At 34.8% G+C, this 22,358-nt stretch overlaps 1 protein-coding gene across 2 annotated transcripts in view; it reads left to right on the forward strand.

The window, feature by feature from the left end:
* The window catches only part of DOCK9 (dedicator of cytokinesis 9), a 136,918-nt gene that overhangs the window by 72,011 nt on the left and 42,549 nt on the right, over positions 1-22,358 (forward strand). For both annotated transcript variants that reach the window (XM_075526447.1, XM_075526456.1), the window contains exons 19-32: positions 225-317; positions 600-723; positions 1,111-1,232; positions 2,620-2,706; positions 3,357-3,446; positions 7,980-8,095; positions 8,230-8,299; positions 8,440-8,565; positions 8,695-8,766; positions 15,331-15,477; positions 16,182-16,265; positions 16,913-17,024; positions 21,059-21,237; positions 22,030-22,146. In XM_075526447.1, coding sequence (XP_075382562.1) covers positions 225-317; positions 600-723; positions 1,111-1,232; positions 2,620-2,706; positions 3,357-3,446; positions 7,980-8,095; positions 8,230-8,299; positions 8,440-8,565; positions 8,695-8,766; positions 15,331-15,477; positions 16,182-16,265; positions 16,913-17,024; positions 21,059-21,237; positions 22,030-22,146 — 1,539 coding nt within the window. The remainder of the gene's footprint in view (positions 1-224; positions 318-599; positions 724-1,110; positions 1,233-2,619; positions 2,707-3,356; positions 3,447-7,979; positions 8,096-8,229; positions 8,300-8,439; positions 8,566-8,694; positions 8,767-15,330; positions 15,478-16,181; positions 16,266-16,912; positions 17,025-21,058; positions 21,238-22,029; positions 22,147-22,358) is intronic.

The following is a 22,358-nucleotide window of genomic DNA, read 5'->3' on the forward strand; positions in this document are numbered from 1 at the left end:
AAAAGCAGTATAAAAATGTATAGGAATCCTGAGGTGAAATCACAGTGTCAGCTCTATTGCATAGCAGGCAGACTACAAATCATGTAATCCCCTGTCTGTGCAAAGGAACCAAGTTAAACATAAGTTAAAATATTTCAAATTCTAGGTGAAACAGATTCTAAGCTGAAAGTGAACAAGGATCACAGAGGGTTTTTTTGTTCTTTTTTCCTTTTTTCTATTATTAGTGTATCTATGGTAGGCCAGGTGGACCAGTATTTACTAGAAGTGCATTTGCTGCTGTTCTGCATCACCATCAAAATCCAGAGTTTTATGATGAGGTAAGCTACCTTTCTAAGGTAACTTTTACAGGTTTAGGTATTATGTAAGTTTCGAAAATACAATTCTCAAATATTTTCTTGTAAAGTTCTTGATAATGGTTTCAGTTAAATCAGACCCCCCTTTTCACTGTAAGTGAATTTTTGTTAAGGTTTGTGTGTGTGATTCTTGATCTTGCTTCAAATAACATATAACCTGGAATTTTTTTTAAGTGTGCAACCAGTAAGGTATGTCACTGCTCTAGCTGAAGACTTCTACAAAGGCTGTGATTCTTTGCCTTTCAGATTAAAATAGAATTGCCCACTCAGTTACATGAAAAGCACCATTTGTTGTTCACCTTCTACCATGTCAGCTGTGATAATTCAAGCAAAGGGAGTACAAAGAAAAAAGATGTTGTTGAAACACAAGGTTTGTATGCTAATGCTTTACTTTCAATAACTACTGGGGCGATTTTATGAAGTATGCTTATCTGTTAATTTGTGATTTTTGTGATCCATATAACGCGTTCTAATTACATTTTACTGACTGAAAGATTTAATTAAGTATTTCTTTTAATTTAAATGTTTCAAATGTTGGTTTAGAATGTTTATCAAACGTATGTTTTTTTTCAAACTCAATGACAATTTATTTGCCTTTTTAATTATTTCTCATCATTTGAGTTCAAATCATTTGGCCCTTACATTAACATTTTCTTGTTTATGAATTACATATCAGAAGTGTACAGTAAGACTTTTGTAAGGATTTATGTAAAGATTCATAACATATTTAAAATTACTTACCTTTCATGTTCCATAGTTGGGTATTCTTGGCTTCCTCTAATAAAAGATGGAAGAGTGGTGACCAATGAGCAACACATCCCAGTGTCAGCAAATCTTCCATCAGGCTATCTTAGTTATCAAGAAGTGGGGGTTGGAAAGGTATGTTATATAAAATTGCTCTAATCTCTCAAAAAAAAGATGTGGAAAGGGAAGATTTGGTTGTAATTCCCTAGTCTGATAAGATTTAAGTAATTTTCTAGTAAAAAATTTTTTTCTTTTATAGTTCAAATGGAGTGCTTTGCAAAAGTTAGACATCTGACTTTGAGGAAACAAGCAAGCCCAAACAGAAATGGGAGATAAAACTTATGACTAAATTCTGACTTTTACAAGAATTTGAATCAACCTGCCCTAATATAGTTTTTCATTTACATTGTTAAGTACTTATTTCTGTTATTATTTAGCTGATGGATAGGAAATGTTTGTTTCATTTTTTGTAGTAATAATTAACTAGAAGTTACAGTGATTTTTAAATATATTAAACTATTTTGAGTTTATGAAGATATGCAAATAATCTGAAGTCCTTTACTAAATTTTTTTTAGCATTTCATGCTGTCTCCTTTCAGTAAGTCCTTTATTCCTGAAAAAGTCTTATTCTCACATCTTGATTTTTGTGATCTTTATACTTCACTAGTAAAATTTATGGTTGTATTTTTCAAAGCAGAAAGCTTGCAAAATTGTAGTAATAAAAATGATACCAAGGAGGATACAAAATGTAAAATGTGATAGGGGATTTGACTAAGAGAATGAAATGCAGAGACAAAATTGACTCATTTTGGAGGAAGTGGCCTAAAATCAACAGCAAGAGGTGCTGCTCTCCTCCTATTCTACCACCTTTTCTTTTTTAAACTGCTGTAAGCTTTCCAACCATCATCTCCTTCACGTCTTTCATCTTTTCACATTGTAGGTGTATTCTTTATGCCTCTGCTCTTCCTCTCTGCTCGTGCCCATGGGTAGAAGGTTAGGACCAATATGACTAGTTGTAGATCTAGCAGTAAAATCTCTCCCTAACTGGTTGTCAGGGTAGACAGCTGAGCATTCCCATTCTCAGTTCTTTGGAAATGGGTTGGGAAGGAAGCACTGGCTGCTACCTATCGGTGACCTATGTTAAGGTTTAAACTGTGTCAGTATCTGTGGAAATTCTTGTGTTATTTTTCTCAGAAAACTAGTAGGTATTTCTGTCTAGTCAGAAGTTTCTTTGCAGAGTTGTAGAGGAAACATGAAATCTGTGACTTATAGAAAAGCAATTTTGTTAGCCAGTGAGGAAACTACTGTGGGACTTTTAAAAAAACATTTTAAGCTTCATAAATGCTTTTGGTAATATTGCCTGCATAATTTCGCTTTTTTTATGACTTTATTCATTGCACACATTCCTTCAACCTGTTTAAAAAAAAAAAAAAAAAGTGTTGTTTGTGGTACTATAAACAAATTGTTTTACTCTAGTATACTGCTACATTATTTTACTTTTCCTCTGCATGTATGCGTGCAGCATTCTGGTCCTGAAATTAAATGGGTAGATGGAGGCAAACAACTGTTAAAAATATCCACTCATCTGGTGTCAACTGTGTATACGCAGGTAAGTTATAAAACAAATTCAATTAGAGAATGTTTTAGAAATAATGTATGTTTGTTATATGTGTATACAGTATTTGAGAAGATTCTTAAACTCAATATGCTGATCTCTTTTGTCTCTTGGACACTCTGCATGGTATCTCTCTTTCACATCAGCTGTGAAAAACAGCAGATCTTAAATGGAAGCTATTCAAAATGTGAGCCTTTTGTCTAACATTGTCATCCTTTCCAGTCTGAATTTTCCAGTTAGATGAGAGGACATAGTTGTATGAAAGCTATTTACTGGCATGTCTACAAAGCAATGAGTCCTGTTATAGTTGCTTGTAAAATACATATTATGATCGGTTGGGATAACTAACATTAAGTATGCTATTTTCTGCATGTCAGTTGGTTTAAAGCAAATATAGGTGGTGTTTTGTATAACAGGTATTCAAAAATCACTGGAAACTTCTTATGTGGGTTAAAAAAAAAAATCAATTTTACATGCGGACTAAATTAGTTCTCGGAGTAGTGCACTTGAATTCTTTTTCAAAATTGAATCTATGGACAGGCATATGTATTTCTATATAAAAATATTTTTAATGTGTTTTGGTTTGGATTATGGATAATAATGTTACATATTTTTAAATTTGTTGTTCTTTTTGTCTTTGACAGGACCAGCACTTGCATAATTTTTTTCAGTACTGTCAGAAAACAGAGTCTGGAGCTCGTGCACTAGGAACTGATCTTGTGAAATATCTTAAGGTATAAAATGACAGTGAATAACAGATGATGTTATTTATTTATACTTTTGCAAAACCTTAGACCTCCAGACATTTTCTAGGTCTCATTAATGGAATATGCAGTATAAAAAGAACAAAAAGATACTTCCTGCCCTAGATAAATTTACAATTGCAATATAAGAGGAAACCACGAGGAAATAATGAGACAGTATTGGTCAGCCTTATGAGTAATAATTTTGAAACACTAATGGCTTAGTTTGTCAAAATAATCAAATTGAACTGCACATGGGAATGGTAAGTAATGATGAGTCTTGATATTCTAAAATTTTGCTTAGGAGGTCATAATTGTCATGTCTACAGTTCTCTTTCAGGATTAGATCAATAGAGTGCATGGTTTCCACAGCAATTTTGTCTTAACCAAGTAGGCCACATTTTTAATATGAAGCCCAAAATTCAGTCACCTTAAAATCTATGTAAGGTATCACAAGCAACTCCTGATTTTCTTAGGCACAACAGAGTTTATTGTCGTAATTGAATACCATCAATTAATGAAACTGGACTGTCTACTCAGGACATTTGAGTAAGAATGTAACTATTGAACATGGCACATTTCTGAACTGGACTTGCTTTGTGACCTTGATTATGTCAAAACCGTGGCTATCAGTCATCTTCCTTGCCTCAAGACTTCTGTCATCAACTTTGGTACAAAACAGGACACAGTACATTAACAGCAAGAAGATGGAATAAGTCTATTTGGAAATAGGTTTTTTTTATTATTACCATTTTTTACTGATAGACCCGTTTCTCAGTCTTCTATTTGTCCTTATCATTCTGAAATTTCGCAATCCCAAAACATGCTGGCAAAGCATATGACAATGATACAACCCCTTAGAAGGGATTCTGGCCATGGTAGCTTCACATCAAAAGGGTAAGGCAAAGAACAAGTAGTCTTGGAGCTGAACTTCATGGTCCCCCATGGTTACTTACAATGAGTCACTAGAGATGCCTCTCACTTGGGTTTCTGCTACTGACATTCTTGTTTTGATATAAGATGTCATTTCTCTGTGTTTCTCACTTGAAATATCTGTTTCGAGTTCCTTGATAATTTTAGATCTGGATCCATCCTTATTTCCACTGCTTTCTGCAGCAGTAATTGTACCAAATAGTCTCAAATTAGATGGCACTAGCACTAACCCTGGTAATGTTTTGGCTTTAAAAGTCAGCACTCTGCAGTATCAAGAGGCCCTACTGGAGTTAGAGACAGCTTAAGTGCAGAATCCCTCCCTGATACCACACTTGCAAATCCTCTGTCATCATGACAGTTTTCAAAATATAGGGTCTTTCTAACTGTGTATATGTGGCTTGTGCCCTGAAGAAATCTCTCCAATAGAGACAGCAGAGGGGAAGAACCACTGTTTTAGTGTTTCATCTTGCCTTGAGGCCAAGGGGATTATTCCATCTTTCCCCAAGCAGTCCTTCTGGGAGATTGTGGTGCTGCTGTCTGAGACTTCTGTTTGCAGAAGAGAACCTCTTTACTTCTCACTTCCTACTGTTTGTACTTTTCTAGCAAGGGATTTAAAGTTGTTGGTATTCAATTTCCTCCCGTGTTCTGCCAAAATACAAACAAAGGAACCATCCAGGTTTTTAGAAGTCCTAGTCATAGAAGGCATTTTTCTCATTGGTGCAGCTTTGCCTTCCTGTCCTCTGATTGTGGTTTTGAGATCAGTTGGGACACTGAACCTTTATCATTGGACTTAACATCTCTTTTTTTTTTTTTCTCTCTGTATAATAAACATGGTATATTCTGAGTATCTGTCATCATGAATTAGAGGTCTTAGGGTCTGACCTGTGGCTCATTGAAGCTCTTTAAAATTGTCAGTATCATTTCCATCACTTTTTTCAAGGGGTGTAGCCTTCCTGCTACTTGAGGTGACAGAGAAAATGGCAGATCTTTTCTGGTATGAAGAAGGGAAGGATTGTTGCCCATACTGGACCTCAGGGAACTGAATGTCTTTATTGATAAGTTCAGGTGAAAAAAACAGCATTTGCTCTTTCTGGTGATGTAATATAAAGCAGTTGGTCTGGGAAACAGTCAGATGTTACATGAAAAGAACAATTATTACTAAAATCTCTGCATACATGACAAGTCTGAATCACTACTATTAAAAAAATCAGTTTGCATACCATGGAAAGCCTCTTTACCAGGGTCCTGGCAGCAGTGACTGTACATGTTATGAGGAATGGAATGACTCTGTCCTTTGTGGGCAGTTGGTTGATTCTTACCTCAGGAGCTGAAGTTGTAAACAACCATCAGTCAGTTTCTGACCTGTTGATTCATTGGGATTCACAGCACTTTGAGAAATCCCACTGTTTCTTAAGTTTACCAGAGCCCTACTTGAATCTGATATAATCAAAATCTCTTCTAGGGACTAGCATGACAATTTCAGATTTATCTTGCTACCCGCTGACTGTCAAAAATGACAGTTGGCTGGAATCAAAGGCTTGATTCTCTTCTTGATATTCACAAGTTAGTCTGGTAGAACAAAGTGACCATCAGATATTAAAGTATCATTTTAGGGAAAGCTCAAAAGAACGCTTCCTCAGATCTCTCCCAAATCGCATCATTTACTTCAGTCGTATATGATCACATATACCGTAATACATTTGGATACCTTATTACTTTGCTTAACCACTTTATTTATATTAATTCCACATTAGCAAAATCTTTAGGTTCAGTGACAAGACCATGTCTTGCCAAAATCCCTGGGACAGAATAATGCAGCTGCAGAGCCTCTTTGTAACTCTTGCCTTGTCATCAAACACCAGAACACTCTCACCGCACAGTATGAACATGTTCCACACCACTAGATTAACACATCATATTGACTTTATTGCCTTGCTGCATGGTAACAGAAAACAAATGCTATCTTCTGTGTCAACTACAAATTACGGCTATTCTCAATTCCATTGGGCCAAATTCCTGTCTAGCTAGGCCTCGCAGGCACCCAAATACTTTTTACTTCTCCTTTGTATTGAGAGCTCGCCTTCTGTGTGTCAGCCTGTACCTACCTGTGCCAGACTTGGCCTGACTGCTAAATGTTCTTTAAAGATCAATGTTTCAGTCAGCTGGTGACAGTTTCCTGCAGGTAATGTCTATGCTATAATGGCAATGACACATTTAAATACTTAGGATTTACTTTTCTCCATGAAGTCCGTGTGCTCCTGGCAGAGTAGCTTGGGTTACTGAATCTGACAAGTGTTCTCCCGTTCTCTCTTCTTTCTGCTCTTGCCCTCCCTAACAGGATTTTGTGTAAGCACCATCTGACTTCTAATTAATTTCTCATTAAAGGTTTTCTGAGACTCACCTGACTCAAGAAGTTTGTACGCTCTCCTTCATGTTTCATGAGCCCAAACATCACTTAGCATCTCATAAGTTGAGGTATCTGCTTGTAGTTACTTCCATTGCTGCCTGAGAGATCAAAGGGTGCAGCTATTGCTAGCAGTCTAAGTGTAACTGAATACTCAAAAGCATCAAAAGTTGGGTTATAAGTCCACTTCAGAGTCCTACTTAAAACAACACCTTTACCAAAAAATGTCTGCATCCTGGACGAAAGTGTGAGCTGAAGTTCCATTTGGATATTTACCCAATGCTCTGATAGTCCAGGCTTATAGATAAGATGCTGTAGCATATGACTGCTATTTCCAAGAAAATCACAGATCACATAGGAAGGAAGACTGTTTTGAGTCCTGAATAGTGTGAATGTGCACAGAGCAAACATTCAAAGACAAGGCAGCTACTTAACACCGAATGGAAGTGTTTGAAATGTGTTGTCTGTATGCATATTTAGCAAATACACTTTCTTTCTGTCAAACTCCATTTAACTCCAGGGAATTTTGTGGCATAAAACAATGTAGGATGAAATGCTACACACTGCCTTTTATGTCAGGGTGGTTATGTCTATAATATCTTTTGCATGTGATGGAATGCAAAGGCATATCATGAAGAAGTTGAGTGGTTAGTCATTCACTGTCTCCAATTGCCAGCATTAGGTAGTTAGGGATTTTAGTTCATTCTGTTTTTTAACATATTAGTTTATTGTTTTGCAGTAACTAGTATAACTAGTATTGCAGTTATCACACGTAAGCAATCTGTATGTCCTTGTGGAACTTCTGTTTTCTAAATGTCCAGCTTGGTGGATGAACTAGCAAAGTATACCAAAGGGTCAGCTTGCTGTGGTATACACAGGTATCTTTTCATTGAAACATTACCTTGTATGCATTTCAATGGAAAAGTACAAATAACTACTTCTAAAATGCTTTTAATAAAACCTAATATTTATCCCTAATTTGCCTTAATGTAGAAAATATTTACCAAATATTTATGTTGGAAACTGTTCTAAATTGCTTTCTGTGCAGTATTTCAGGTAATTAACACCAAATAGTGCAAGCAGTGTGTATTTTTGGAAAAAGACTTGCAGTAAACTTTATCATTTCAGAACTTGTGATTTAAATGCCATTGTTTCAAGGGAGTGACAGTATTACTGCTTTCTTTTAGAGCCTTCATGCTATGGAAGGCCATGTGATGATAGCTTTCCTGCCAACTGTTCTAAACCAGTTGTTTAGAGTTCTCACTAGAGCAACTCAAGAGGAAGTTGCAGTCAATGTGACAAGGTAAAGACTTTTCAGTGCTTCGTAGAGTTTAAGTGATGACTGAGTTATCACATAAATCTATAACTCAGTAGCATTTTTGCAATTGCAATCATAGCTTGTTTTGTAGGCTTACTTGGTTTCTGACTTCTGTTTAGGGTTATTATCCATATTGTTGCTCAGTGTCATGAAGAAGGCTTGGATAGCTACCTGAGATCTTATGTCAAGGTAGGTAAAAGTAATTGAAATGTTTCCTTTTTTTTTATTTCTCTGAAAAGAGTATGCTTAAATTTAGTTGCATCTGTTTAATTTCAATTGTTTCATGTTACGTCATGGTTTCATAGTATATTCTGGTTTTCCTCCCCAAGTATGCTTATAAAGCTGAACCCTATGTTGCTTCTGAATATAAGACAGTACATGAAGAATTGACTAAGTCCATGACAACAATTTTAAAGCCATCTGCTGACTTTCTTACAAGCAACAAGCTACTTAAGGTATATATTGAACTATACTTTTTACTGTATGTTCTTATCTGGTCATAACTGAAGAATAGAAACTAATTGTATTGAAAGAGTTGTTGAATGCATGTGGCAATTTTACAGAATGTTTTCTTTCCTCTGCAGTATTCATGGTTTTTCTTTGAAGTTCTGATAAAATCAATGGCTCAGCATTTGATAGAAAACTCTAAAGTAAAGGTATGTCAACTTTTGCAAAAAAAAAAGTTATTCTAAAGAGAACTTGTATAGTCTCTTCTTTCTCCAATCACATATTTTTATTGCATATTAGAAGAAAAAGTTTTATATATACATGGTTGTGATTTATGTATAATAACTTTATTTGTAAGAAAGGGAGGGAAAGAGCAAAGCAGCAGGAGAAATCACTTGAAATATTTGATAGAAAAAACTACAGGGCTAGATTCAACATTACTATAAAAGGATAGAAACCCCTTAAAATCTGTACAGGAGAGCAGTCTGTGTAAATCATCAGACTCTCTAGTAAGATTTCTTAATACTTTTGGTACAATGAAGCTAGAAGCAATAGAAAACACTGTGGACTTTGATGTAAGTACTACTCAAAAATATGTGGGTTTTTTTCTGAGCAGTACAGTAGCTGTGATATAAAATGACTCTGAGAACAGTGAAACATGCAGTTTACAGTCCTTCTGTATGCGATAAGAAGTATCGATATTTAATTCTGTCTTATTTCCTGTGCTGGAAGGAGAATGCTAAAATTTTAGAAACAGACATTTTTCTACCAGCTTGGACTATAAGCAGTATTTTTCTTACATTGGTGACAGCTTTTTAGTTTACTTCTGTATTAAAACAATTCTTGAAAGTAAATTTTCAAGTATACAAAATAGTCCTAGCTGAGTAACATACCAGGTTGTTCTGAAATCTTTATCAGTATTTTCACTGTGTATTTACAACATGACTGGAAGTCTGAGGTATGTGGGGGGAAAAAAGTAATTGGACAATAATCAGGAAAAAAGCTTTAGAGTGCTACACTTAATACTGTTCTGCTGTGGTATGATCAGTAGAGTTTGAGTCCCAGTTCAACTTACTTTAAGTTGGAATTTTCTATTTCAATAGATTTAATCTTTAAAGAAGTTACTGATTCATTTTTCATTTAAGAAGCATGTGAACTCCATGTGATAATTGGTCAAATGAATTTTTCATCATTAGATATTCTCTAAAGTAACATGTTTGATGTCCAAATCCTAATAACCATTACTTTTTCTTAGAATACTAATACAGAATAAAAATGTTTTTGGGTTCATGTTACTGGTTTACTCTTAGTTAGAAGAATTAAATCATATCACCAGACTGACTGTTATCTAGTAGTAAATAAAAAAAATCTGCCTTAATACAGTATTTAACTGGACTCATTTTAGTGCTAATAACCAATACATAATTTGCAGAATATCTTAATAACAGAGAGGAAGAGCATGATTTATGGATTCAAGTTGAGCTATGCATTCTACTGAAATACATCACACAGTAAAGATACCAGGCTTCAGCATTGCACCCTTTGTAGAAATAGAAGGGAAAAAAAAAAAAGTTTTTTTTTTTTTTAACAATCTGAATTATTAAGGAGAAAAATCTGTAACATGCATAACTATTTTTCCCACTGCTTTGGAATGCAGGAGGAGCTCAGTCAGTTTGTTAGGCTCCTCATTTAGTTGCAAAATTGGTGGTTGTGTATTTTAAGCTTAACTTCCCCCCACCTCAGTCTGCCCAACTATGTTTTATTCTGACTTTCAGTTTCCATGAGTAGATAAAATCTGCAAAGAATATCTGACTTCATCCTGTTGTTTTGCATTTGAAGAGGACCTCAAATTTTTGCTTGTAGGGTCATTAGACGCTAGCCACTGTGTTGCATTTTTATATAAGGAAAAGGAGTTGTCTCCATTTAAAATGCCATGAAGAAGAGAGTGATCTCCTTTCTGTTACTAAAAAGAAAGGATGAAATAATTTTGTTTTCTAAATAAAATCTCAGCTTTTAATTGGAGCAGTGGTTCTGGAAATTCTGGAACCTTTATTGGCAGATTTTTTTAAGAACAGGTTAGACAGGAATTGTCAGGGAAGACATGTTTTGTGCAAAAAGCATCTGATGCACTCTAATACACAGACATAAACTTTTACCTGGTATTTGTAGCCTGTTTAATCTAGAAATAGGTCTTTAGTTTAAGGGGGCAGGGGGAAGTTGAGTAATTAGATGGTACTAGTACTACAGGTTTAAGTATCTTTTGAAGTGTGGAAGAAGGCAAGCTTTTATCACTAACTTCTTAAACTGCCTAGGGAAGTGTCTAAGAAGCTACCATTTGTTTAGGAGTTTTTCAGAATACAAATACATGCACAAAGGGTTTGCTGTGCATGTAGTGCAGTGTGTTTTTTGCATTTACAGATGTCAGACTTCTTGCTCATTTTAACTGATCAGCTGTTTGGGAATTCCTCAAAATTTCTAGCAAAAAGAAAAGACTTACAACTTTTTTTACCACTAATCAATAGAAATACTGTTAATTCAAACCAAAGTAAGAAAAGTATTCAGACGGACTTTTTTCTGTTCTTCACTTTTTTTTCTTTTTCATAGTATCTGTTCAAATGATTCAGGATCTTTAAACTTAAATTTCCGTTATTGATTTGATGTTCCTTGAGGAAGGAGTTTGTGCTTCTGTTCACCCTGTGAATGGAGTATTTCTTATTTCCCCCCACTATTTTGAGCTTATAATCAGTTAAATTAATTGTACTAATTTAATTAATCAATTCAACTGAAATGAAAGTATAATCTTACAAAGCAGAAAACACTGCTGCTTATTTAAAGCTGAAATTTTTCTAGAGACTTCTGGAATTGAATTAAAATTTTATAATTTAAAAATGATATTGAAAAAAACTGAAAGAATTTTTGTTGATTTCAGTACTTACCTGACAGTACTGGCAGTACTTTTTATTTTACAGTATTCAGCTCTGTGAGAAGGATACGGTTTTTCTAATTACAGAATGTGGTGCATCTGGGCAAGGTTTTCAAAACATGGCGTGTGTGAAACTTGCATAGCTTGAGGAAGTTTTCTCTTGGATTTGCTAGGTGATGCTCTGAAAAACTACATGCTGGTTTTGCTTGGCTACACAAAGTTTATAAAATTTTTCCTGATTTTAACAAACCTACAAAAGTCCTCACAAGTTTGGAAACAGCATATTGGTTTAAAAAAAAACTTCAAAGAAACCACTAACTTGCTGTCATGCAAACCCATTTCCTTAATTTAATTATAACTTCCTTACAATAGGGATTACATTTTTAAATTGAGATCAGATGGTGGATAAAATAAGTACAGTAGAATATCATCTTTTTTAAAGCAGGAATCTGTGTAAACAAACAAAAAACAAATGCAGTTTACTTTTCAGAATGACTCCGCCAGTGTCCATGTTTTTAGTATCCTCTCCCGTATAATCTGCATCTCTTGTATAGTATGGTATACTACCATTGATGAGCATTCACATTACTACAAGTTCTTGATATTTTTTACAAAAATTTTTTATTATGATTTCTTTCCTCCATAAGTGCTATACTGACTCAAAGGTAATGTGTCTTTACTGACCTGTGTAATCCTAATAATAAATTATATTTGGAGAGCACCAGCACGTATGTCTTAGGAACAAATTCAATTTAACAAGACTTTTATTTTAGGGAAAACAAAGTAGGTAAAGGAACAGTGTGTCAGTTACGGATGCCTGAGACTGATTTGATTACCTGGTGTTATGGAAATACGGTGTGAATTGGGGTAGGCATAACTATTACTATTACTCAGAAAGGCCTCCATCTATTTCATGTTTAAGTGACCTAAGTAACTGTAAGAGAAGGCAATGATTATTTTCTTTTTTTAGTGGTAACAACCAGTAGCTGAGACCTAATGGCCTCAGGTTTGCTGTACTTGAAAGACTGAGCAGTTCATTTTGTGATTTACCAGATGCTATAAATTACATGCTGTACAAACTGTGGTCTTCTGACATCCATTTCTAAGGGTTGTTATAAGTCAGTTTAGGATTTTCATTAAAATGCACCAAAAGATGTAGACAGGAGACAATTCAGTGTATGTTTACATTTCTGAAGATCGGTCTACGAATTATGACCTTTCCTTAAGTGATATTTTACATCAACTTGTTGCATCTAATTTTGTCTGTTACATGGGGTTATATGATCATATAAATTCTGAAAGTCTTGTTCATTTTAAGTAATCTTTCTGCCCTCCAAAATTCTTTATGTAGGCTAAAAATTTATATAATTTCATTTTAATGAATGTTTGCTCTACCTCTTAACAGCATAATTGTAAACAGGCATTTTGTAGAAGGTGGACGGAGAAAATACTGAGCATGGAAAAAGAGCATGACTCTTATCAAAGAAAGTACTAATTGCTAGTTGCATTTTATTTATGATTCCAAGTTGCCAGTAAGAAGTAGATAAACCACAAAAATGTGATCTAAATACTGATGGCACTTTTAACTCTATAAGACACCCCATTTTATTTCAGAAAATAAGGATGCACAGTGAGGTTTTTTTAATAGATTTAGTAGGTTCTGTAGCCATAAATCTTTCTAAGATGCTAACAGTTCATGCAGAGATTTTCTTACGCAGCACTGGAACTACCAAAATGTTGCCACATTTTTTGTTAGGACTTACAGGTATAGAACCATGCAGTAATTCTACCTGAAGAGGAAAAAAACCTAAACCAAACAAAAAATCCCCCCCCAAAAACCCTAAGCTTGATACTGGAAAATACCTGTTTGGTTTCTGTTGATGTCCCACTCAATAGTGTTCTGCCTGCTAGGTATACTTGTTGTATAGGAACCCCATTAATTTCAGATTAATATTTTGTTTGTTTTTAATAATATCTTCAAAAGCAACCCCAAATATGAACTGTTCAGTTGTACAAAGGAAACAAATTCTTTTAACACGCACCTTTAGATTCTAGTACTTTGCTGTGCATCACCTTGAACTGCTGTCCTTTCTCATTCTTTCCCTGCAATAACATGAAGTAAGGTTCATAGCTTATAAACTGCTGGAGTGACTTTTTATGACAGATTTTTGTTGTTGTCTCCACATTTCATGTTAAAAAAGACGTTTCCACTTTTAGAACTAACCTCATTGTCATCTTCCCTCTGATATGAAAGAAAAAGGAGCAGAACTCACCTCTTGTTTGCATGTATTCTCATTCCTGAACATCACTTCTTGATTTACAAGCCCCTTAAATATCAAGTAAATTATTTTGCTAGCTTTTTTCTGTCTTACTGGGTAAAGTAATAAATGGAACATGTATTCAGAAATTTCCTACTTATGAGATCTGATAAAAAGATGTATTTCTGGGTGCAGCAAAATTATCTCTATAGCAAGAATTTGTAGTATTTTTAAAAATGTTTAATTACTGTCCAACAAAGGCTGAGTTACAAGAATATTGTAGGACAGTGAATGGCATAGTCACCAAAAGAATTTCTAATTTTTAATTGTTATTTCATTAATGAGTACTGTTGATATTTATATAGGGATCTTTTCCAACCTAATATCTATTTTTTTTTTTAATTTTTTTTTATTTTAATAGAACTAGAGACTTTGGAGCACAAAGGGAGCAAGTCATCGATTTTATGCAGGGCCTTGACAATGACTTGTTCTGCCTGGGAATGTTGCATTCAATATAGTTCAAAAAACTATTTAAATAACAAAGTATTCAGAGCACTTGGATGTTTTGATTTCAGTTTTCAGAAAGAAAAGACATAATGACTGTACAATTGAAACAGTTTTTGTCAATGTCAGCTTCAGCCTCGCACCACCTGTCCTTAAGTCCCTTTAGACAAAAGACAGAATCTTTATTAAAGATTGTAAGATGTAGAGAAATAAAAGAGGCTCTGCTGCGCCAAAAAGCTGAAGAGAACTTACTGACCAATATTGGTCAGAATGTACAAAATGATTGATGAAGATAATATAGATGGTGAGTGGAAAGGAGGAAGTTGTGAATGTAGAGGAAATCTTTTAAGCTAATTGGCGAAGTACCTAAAAGCAAGGGAAAACGGTTCTGATTGTGGAAACTTAAAAACATGGAGAGAAAGATTCTGAAGCCTGGAAGAGCTGAGATTTGAAGTCACTGATGAGCAAGAGAAAGAAAGAAGCATGGATGAGAATTTCCACAATGGCAAAAGGCAATGGAGTTATTAAAAATATAGTTGCAGAACACCAAAACCTGTTTGGTGATTTGTGGGGGGGTTTTTTTTTGGTTGGTGGTTTGTTGTTTTTTTTTTTTTTTTTTTTTTCCCCAAGACAGAAAAGAGATTCTGATAACGCAGTTACTATGTGTACCAGCTGGTGTCTGCTTTGGAAAGGAATATAGATAAAATTAAAGGATTCCCTTTTATTCTTAGCTTCTGTTGTCAGGTTTATTGTAGTATAGAAAAATATTAATGCATTACACTTACAAACTTTTATACATGTGTTTTTGTCATCAAAGACTGCCTTGCTTGAATTTTAATAACAGATGTTAGTGCATGTTGTAATATTTTCTTTTAACCAAATGCTCTTTTTTCCCCCTCAGCCTAAAAAGTTTAGGAAAATGTTGAATTTAAAGAAAATGTTACTTTAAATGACAAATGAGGAAATTTGAAAACTTTCTTTGTCTCCCCTCTCCCTATGAGGTTATCTATATCTTATCTAAAGTAAATTTTCTGATGTATTTTAGTGTTATAAACCATATTAAATATTGTATCTGAATTTGTTTCTAGCTGTTGCGAAACCAGAGATTTTCCGCTTCCTTTCATCATGCAGTTGAAACAGTTGTTAATATGCTAATGCCACACATCACTCAGAAGTACAGAGACAATCCAGAGGCTTCAAAAAATGCAAACCATAGCCTTGCTGCCTTTATAAAAGTAGGTACACAAGCGACTTGGGCTCTGTGGTTACTTTTTAAATAATACTGCTTCTTCATAGATTTTAAAGAATCTTAAAGCCAACTCATATAAAACTGAATACACATAATGGTTTTTAAATATAATTCTATGTCCAAATTAAAATGCATTGAAGTATAATTTGCATCTTCTGTCATCAAGAAGACATCTGTTCAAAAGTTTGATATTTTTTAAAATGAATTTATATTTTATCCAAAATGTATTTTGATTTTTCTTTTTTTCTTTAAAAATATCATCTAGGTTACCTTCTAATCTTACAAAAGCTTCATGCATTGAGTATTGTTTTGTTTGCATGTATTTTATGTAGACAGTCTTTCAGTGTCTATCCTTTTTCAGCCAATAAGATCCAGTAGGGAAAAAACATGATGGGAAATAAAATGGTAGATAAAGCTGCTAGTGGCATGTCATTTTCATTTCTGTCAAGATAGAGTTCACTTCAAACTGCTTTTTATTTGCAATTTGTTTACTTTCTGCACTCTAAGGGAAAATTTGGTATTCATATATGTATGCATATATTTAGTGTGCTTGTTTTATTGATTTTTATATTCAAACTGAAATATCAATAATGTGTTTGGAAAGTAAACTTATTAAATACAGAAATGTGATTACTGAGCACTGAGACAGTACTAAATCAATTCTATCTTGGTTTTGCTTGTTTTCCTCAGAGGTGTTTTACGTTTATGGATAGAGGCTTTGTTTTCAAGCAAATCAATAACTACATCAGCTCCTTTGCCCCAGGAGATCCGAAGGTACTCAATGTTTTTAAACAAAGTATTTTTAGGAGTTGCTTCTTCTTGATGCATGAGGATAGTCGTGCATTAAGTCTTCAGACTTCTTCCTAGTTACATTAGAAGTCCCTGTGCTGTGCTGAGAGCACTTTTTTTTCCATCAAATTACTTTTTCATATTTTGATTCCCATCTTCAGGTGCAACTTTACCACCCTAGAGCGTCTGTATTGCGAAAGTGGGGGGTGGGGGTGGGGTGTGTGTGCAACACTAAGTAGAAATTATAAGCATGAATGTGAGAGAGGCTGAAGTTGGAAGAGTTGATATCTGATAAACTGATATCTGTCCATTTACTGTAATGGTGAAAGCATGTGCTACATGTCCAAAGAATTTCTTCTGTGGGTCCAAACTTTTCTTACATCAATACATAATATGCTAGTAAACTTAAATAACTTTGGACAATGGGAACAGTAAATAGAACTATATCCAGTTGTCAAGTATGAATTATGCTGGAATTATTTTATACTGGTGTATGGAACTTTGACAGGTCTATATCCCTCATACTTCAAGACTGAGAGAAATCACCCTTTTGTGTTAGAAAGCTGTTTTTAATGTGCTATTCAAATCACTGCATCAGTTGTTTAATTTATACTTTAAAATTATTTTTGCAGACTCTTTTTGAATTCAAATTTGAATTTCTCCGGGTAGTCTGTAATCACGAGCACTACATACCTTTGAACCTACCAATGCCATTTGGAAAAGGCAGAGTTCAGAGATACCAAGGTAAATTCTTCTAAAGAAGTGTGTGGTATATTTCTTAGAAGTCATCTTTTTATTATTAGACATGTAGACTGTGTAACTTCAGGTCTATGAGATGTTGGAAACCTTGAAATTGTTAAATGGAAGCCTAAAGTTGTAATCCTTTCATTTAAAACTAAAGGAATAGTTTACGTAGCAGTGTAATCTATGCAAAGTATCTAGCCATTGAAAGATATGGTAAACTACATCCTTGACTCTGCCTCCCTTTCCTGCTATGATTAATAAGTTTGCTTTTTTTTCATGAGTTAGCTTTTAATTCACTAGCTGCAGAAGCCTGCAACACTCCTGTAGGTAGGTGTGCAGGGTGAGGCTTGGTGTACTTTTTATGTTTTTCATATACCCATTCAGGTTAAAAGGCATTTCAGTAGGTCTGTAGTCAGGTCATCTCAGGCCTTCCCTTCTCCAGATGGAATAAGCTCTGTTCCCTCAATTTCTCCTGATACAACGTGTGCTTCAGCCCTGTAACTACCTTGGCGGTCCTTTGCTGAACTCAATTAAGTTAAGATCCTTCTTGTACTAGAAGGCCCAAATACTACACGTGGTATTACAGATGTGTCTAACAAATGCCAGGTAAAGGGGAATAAAGATTTCCCTTGATATACTGGCTATGATCCTGTTGATACAGCCCAGTAAGCTCTTAGCCTTCATTGTTGCCAGGATGCCATGCTAACTCCTGTTGAAGCTACTGTCTACCTGGACCCCTAGCTGTTTTTCAGCAGAGCTGCTCCCAAACTAGTCATTCCACAGCTGGTACCATTGCAGCAAGTTCGTCCATCCCAGGTGCAGAATTTTGCATTTGTCCTTGTTGAATTTAATTGATGTTTCTGTTGACCCATTCCTGTAGAATCTCGATTCTTCTGAAATGCAGCTCTGCCCTTGAGCATATGGACTGTACCCCATCCATGAACTTGATGAGGGTGCACTCCATCTCCTCTTTCAGGTCATTGACAAAGTAGTATTAAGTAGGACAGACCCTGGGAAACTCCTCTTGTAGCTGGTCTCCAAGTAGAGTACAAACCAAATAGAGTAACCACCAACCTCTGAGCCCAATGATCTACCTACTTCTTTTGCACATTTAGGTCTGCAATCTATTCACCTAGACTGTGATGTCCCAGTTTGGATACCACATGGATGACCATGTGGACATCTGCTATTCTCCCCTTATCCACAAATCTAGTGAGTTCATTGTAGAAGACGGGTTAGTCTAGCATGGTTTACCCTGGGTAAATCTATCCTGTCCATTCGCGGTCACACTCTTCTCCTTCACTTGCTGAAAAATGGCTTCCAAGAGGACTTGCTCCATGACTTTTCCAAGGCCTAAAGTGAGGCATTCTAAAGTGAGGAGATATTCTTGCCCTTCTTTGAAGATGTGTGCAATGTCTACCTTCAGTCATCGCAGGGTCCCAATTATGGGAGACCCCGGATCACCATGGCTTAACAAAGGTGATAGTGAGTGGTCTTCCAGTGATATCGGCTAACTCTCTCAGCATCTCACCTGGTGCTGTGGATTTGCATGACTGGAGGTCTCTCAGGAGATCCCTGACGTGATCCTCATCCACTGCTGATAATTCTCTTCCTTGAAGCTAATCTCTAGACTTACGGCCTGGGAACCATGGCAGTGAAGGATAAGGTATTGAAGGTATGGAGTAGTTCAGCCTTACCCAAGTCCACTGTCTCTAAATCACAGTCCCCATTCAGCAAATGTCCCATGTTTTCCTTATTCAGGCTTTCAATGCTAATGTAGTGGTAGAAGCTGTTCTTGTTGCCATTGATGTCCATTACCAGTTTCAGCTGTAGCTGAGCTTTGGCTTTCCTGGCACTGTCACTGCATACTTGAGCAATGCTTCTATATTCCTCTTTTGTAGCTTGTTCTTGCATACACCTCATGTGCATGTGGTTTTTTTGGGTTTTTTTGTTTGTGTGGGGTTGGTTTGTTTTTTGTTTTTTTTTTTTTTTCCTTCACTGGAGCTCAGTCATGAATGTCCTGTTTAGCCCAGCTGGGCTCCTGGTACATCTACCCTTGTGCCAAAATAAATGGTATGTTAGCTATTGCATTTGTGGCTATGAAGACATTATTAATTTCTTCCAGGCATTGAACTATAGCAGACATCAATAAGCAGAGGTGAGGAAGGTGCTTTTACAAGTAACAAGTAAACCTGCCTAACATTTATGCTTTTGTAGATTAGGTTATTTTTTTCTGAAATATTTATTCAGTCGACTCTGCTGGCTTAGTAAAGTTGAGTATAATTAACACTTTTATCATGGTGGTAGAACAAGATTTGGGACTAAGAGCTGAACAGCTGCATAGAACTTGTTTTTTCTGTCTTTGGCTTTTTCAGCCTTCGGGAGTGTCTTGGATAATAACACTCCATAAATATTTCCATAGAAAAGGGACTATGAGTTGTTGGTTTAGGGATCCTAAGAAAAGAGCAAAACTAGACTAAAAAGTGTTTCTGATTACACAATAAAGAACAGCGTAAAATGCTGCTCTCTGGTGAACTAGGGTTTCAGCCAGGAAAGAAGACCTTAATCGGAAGTGTTTCTGGTTCTGTTTTGCTGTCTCAAGCAAAAGAGATCTCAGGTGATGTGGTTGGCTCTTAAGTGAGTTACAAGAAGGCCTGTAGAATGTCTGTGCTGTCTTATCTATGTTTGTTTCTGACTTAATGGAGTCCCTTACTGGGAGAGTTCTTTGAAAAATGAAAGTGCTTTGACATTAGCATCTGTTTTTTGATTACTGTATTGAACAATGACAGTGAATATGAGAAACACTTGAACACCTCCTCAGCTGAAATTTTAAACATAAATACATTCTAATAAATAAGATCTTCAAGCTAAAGTTTCTCTTAAGCTGTCATATATTCAGTACATAAATGAACTGGATTATTTTATTACACAAAAAATACTTCTAAAGGCGAGCAGTTTGACTTTGCTGTGTCAGATGTGCTGGGATTTTGTGTGTGTGTATGTGTCTATATAATATCTATATATGTATATGGGGCTTAGTATAGATTTACAGTTAGTTACTATTAGAAATACTTTATGAAATAAAAGTGCATTGCAGTGGTTTAAGCACAAATGTTCAAATAAAATGTTCTTTAATTCCAATTCTATTGCAATTAACACTGAATATACAAATATTTCTGGAAAATATCGTATTGTTTAATTGTAGCAGAAAAAAATCCCTACTGTATTACAATGTAGGTCTAATTTCCATGGGTTCATTTAAGTTATCTTGTTTAAATATTATTGTATCCTTCTGTGTTCTGATATCTTGAGAACAAATTGCTTAATTTGGACATGTGTGTTGGAAATGCAGTCTCTTCATTACACTTTTACTACACACTGCAAATTTTTCGGACCATTTTCATAGAGAATATCAATTAACCTAGATCACAGTTGTTAGCAGGCTTTGTACTCTATATTCATAATAGATACATGTGTAAGATAATGAAGATGGAACTTAAAACTGCAGTACAGGAATCTAAAATTTCTTAATCCATGTTTTGCTTGCAGTCCTTTCAAATTCCCCAAATAACCTGGGACTGAATGACAGACTAAAAAATAAATTCTACTTCTACCATACAACTAAATTCCTGAAAGGTAGAATGTGCATAACCTTTGTGCACTGTGTGTGTTTTTAGTGTCTGAATATAGATTTAAAATTTGAATTTGGAGCTATAAGACACTGGTCCAGGTAAATTTAATAGGAACACTTTTGAATATTGGACAGTATTTTAAATATATTTTTTTAAATAATGTATTTAGATTTCTCCAGCTTCTGTTGATTGAATATACATCACCATTGTCTGTTTAATAAATGCATCATCATGCAGTGAATTGGGCTAGAGATATATGAATAACTATGATTATGTATTATATCTATGAATATATATGAGTTTGTCAATAATGTTGGAAATGTTTTAGTTCAGCCTTAAGTTGATTGATAAATTGATTTAAATAATACCATTCCTTACATACAACTTGTACTTTACTTCCAGACCTTCACCTGGACTATTCATTAACTGATGAGTTCTGTAAAAATCACTTCTTAGTGGGACTGCTTCTAAGGGAGGTGGGCAATGCATTACAAGAGTTCAGAGACGTGCGGCAGATTGCTATTAGTGTGCTCAAGAATTTGATGATAAAGCATTCTTTTGATGATAGATATGCTTCCAGGGTAAGTGTATTGCTATGCTAGTAGTACAAAATAATAAAGATTAAGTGTGCACATATACAGAAAGTTTTTTCTTTCACAAAAAACTTGTTAATTTGCAGCAATGCTATTTCTGTTCAGACTGTGATGAAAATATGTATGAAAATTGTATCAAAGTCAATCTGTAAATACCATATTTTTACCAAATGAAAGCACAAAGCACCTTTTAACATAATTGCATGTGTTTATTACATTTTAGCACAGTGCAATCTAACTGCTGTTCTTAAAGTAATCAGGTTTTTACGAATGTTTTTAAAGCTCTTATTTTCATTAAACATTAGCTCTTAATATTTGGCAGCTGTCCTTCCATCATCTATTATTCGTAAAATGAGTATAAGAAAGCTACAAGTCATGGTAGTAAATTTTGAGTGATTTTTAGTTTTCCTGACTTTTTTTAACATCAGCTGTGCTGTGGAGAAGCCATAAAATTTTAATAGAAGATATCATTAATTTATCAAGCTAACATAATATTAATTTACTTGGTTAGTCTTAGCTAAAATCACATTAATTTAGGGTTTTTTCTGCATTATATTGAAACAGTAAATAAAATTTACTGATCTTCTGTAAATCAGAATGAAATACAGCTTTTCAGATCACTGCTTTTGCCATTTATGAACTTAGGAGTGTGGGCTCTGGCTTGGTAAATATTTATTAAATGTTCTTTTTTTGTAATGTAGGAGTGAATAGCTTAAAAAAATAATTGGTGATTAAAAATTAAATCTGTAATTTGTTAATGAACTGTTAAACTCTATTTAGAGCCATCAGGCAAGAATAGCCACTATGTATTTGCCACTCTTTGGTCTGCTCATAGAAAATGTTCAGCGAATCAATGTTAAAGATGTGTCTCCATTTCCTGTTAACCCTTCCAGCAATGTGAGTGATCATTTCTATTTGGTATTCTGAATTACTTTTATCATAATTTATTGGTAACATGTATATGAAATACTGCATGCTTCTGGCAAACAGAGTTTCATAAACTTCAGAATTCTGCAGGTTTGTTCTTGCTTTTTCTGAGCTTAAAAGCTTAGTGAACCTTTATGGTTTTAGCTGCAGTTTCTCTTGTCCAGCTAAGTTACGTCTAATGT

Source organism: Mycteria americana, chromosome 1 (assembly GCF_035582795.1).
Source record: "Mycteria americana isolate JAX WOST 10 ecotype Jacksonville Zoo and Gardens chromosome 1, USCA_MyAme_1.0, whole genome shotgun sequence".
Taxonomy (NCBI): Eukaryota; Metazoa; Chordata; class Aves; order Ciconiiformes; family Ciconiidae; genus Mycteria; species Mycteria americana.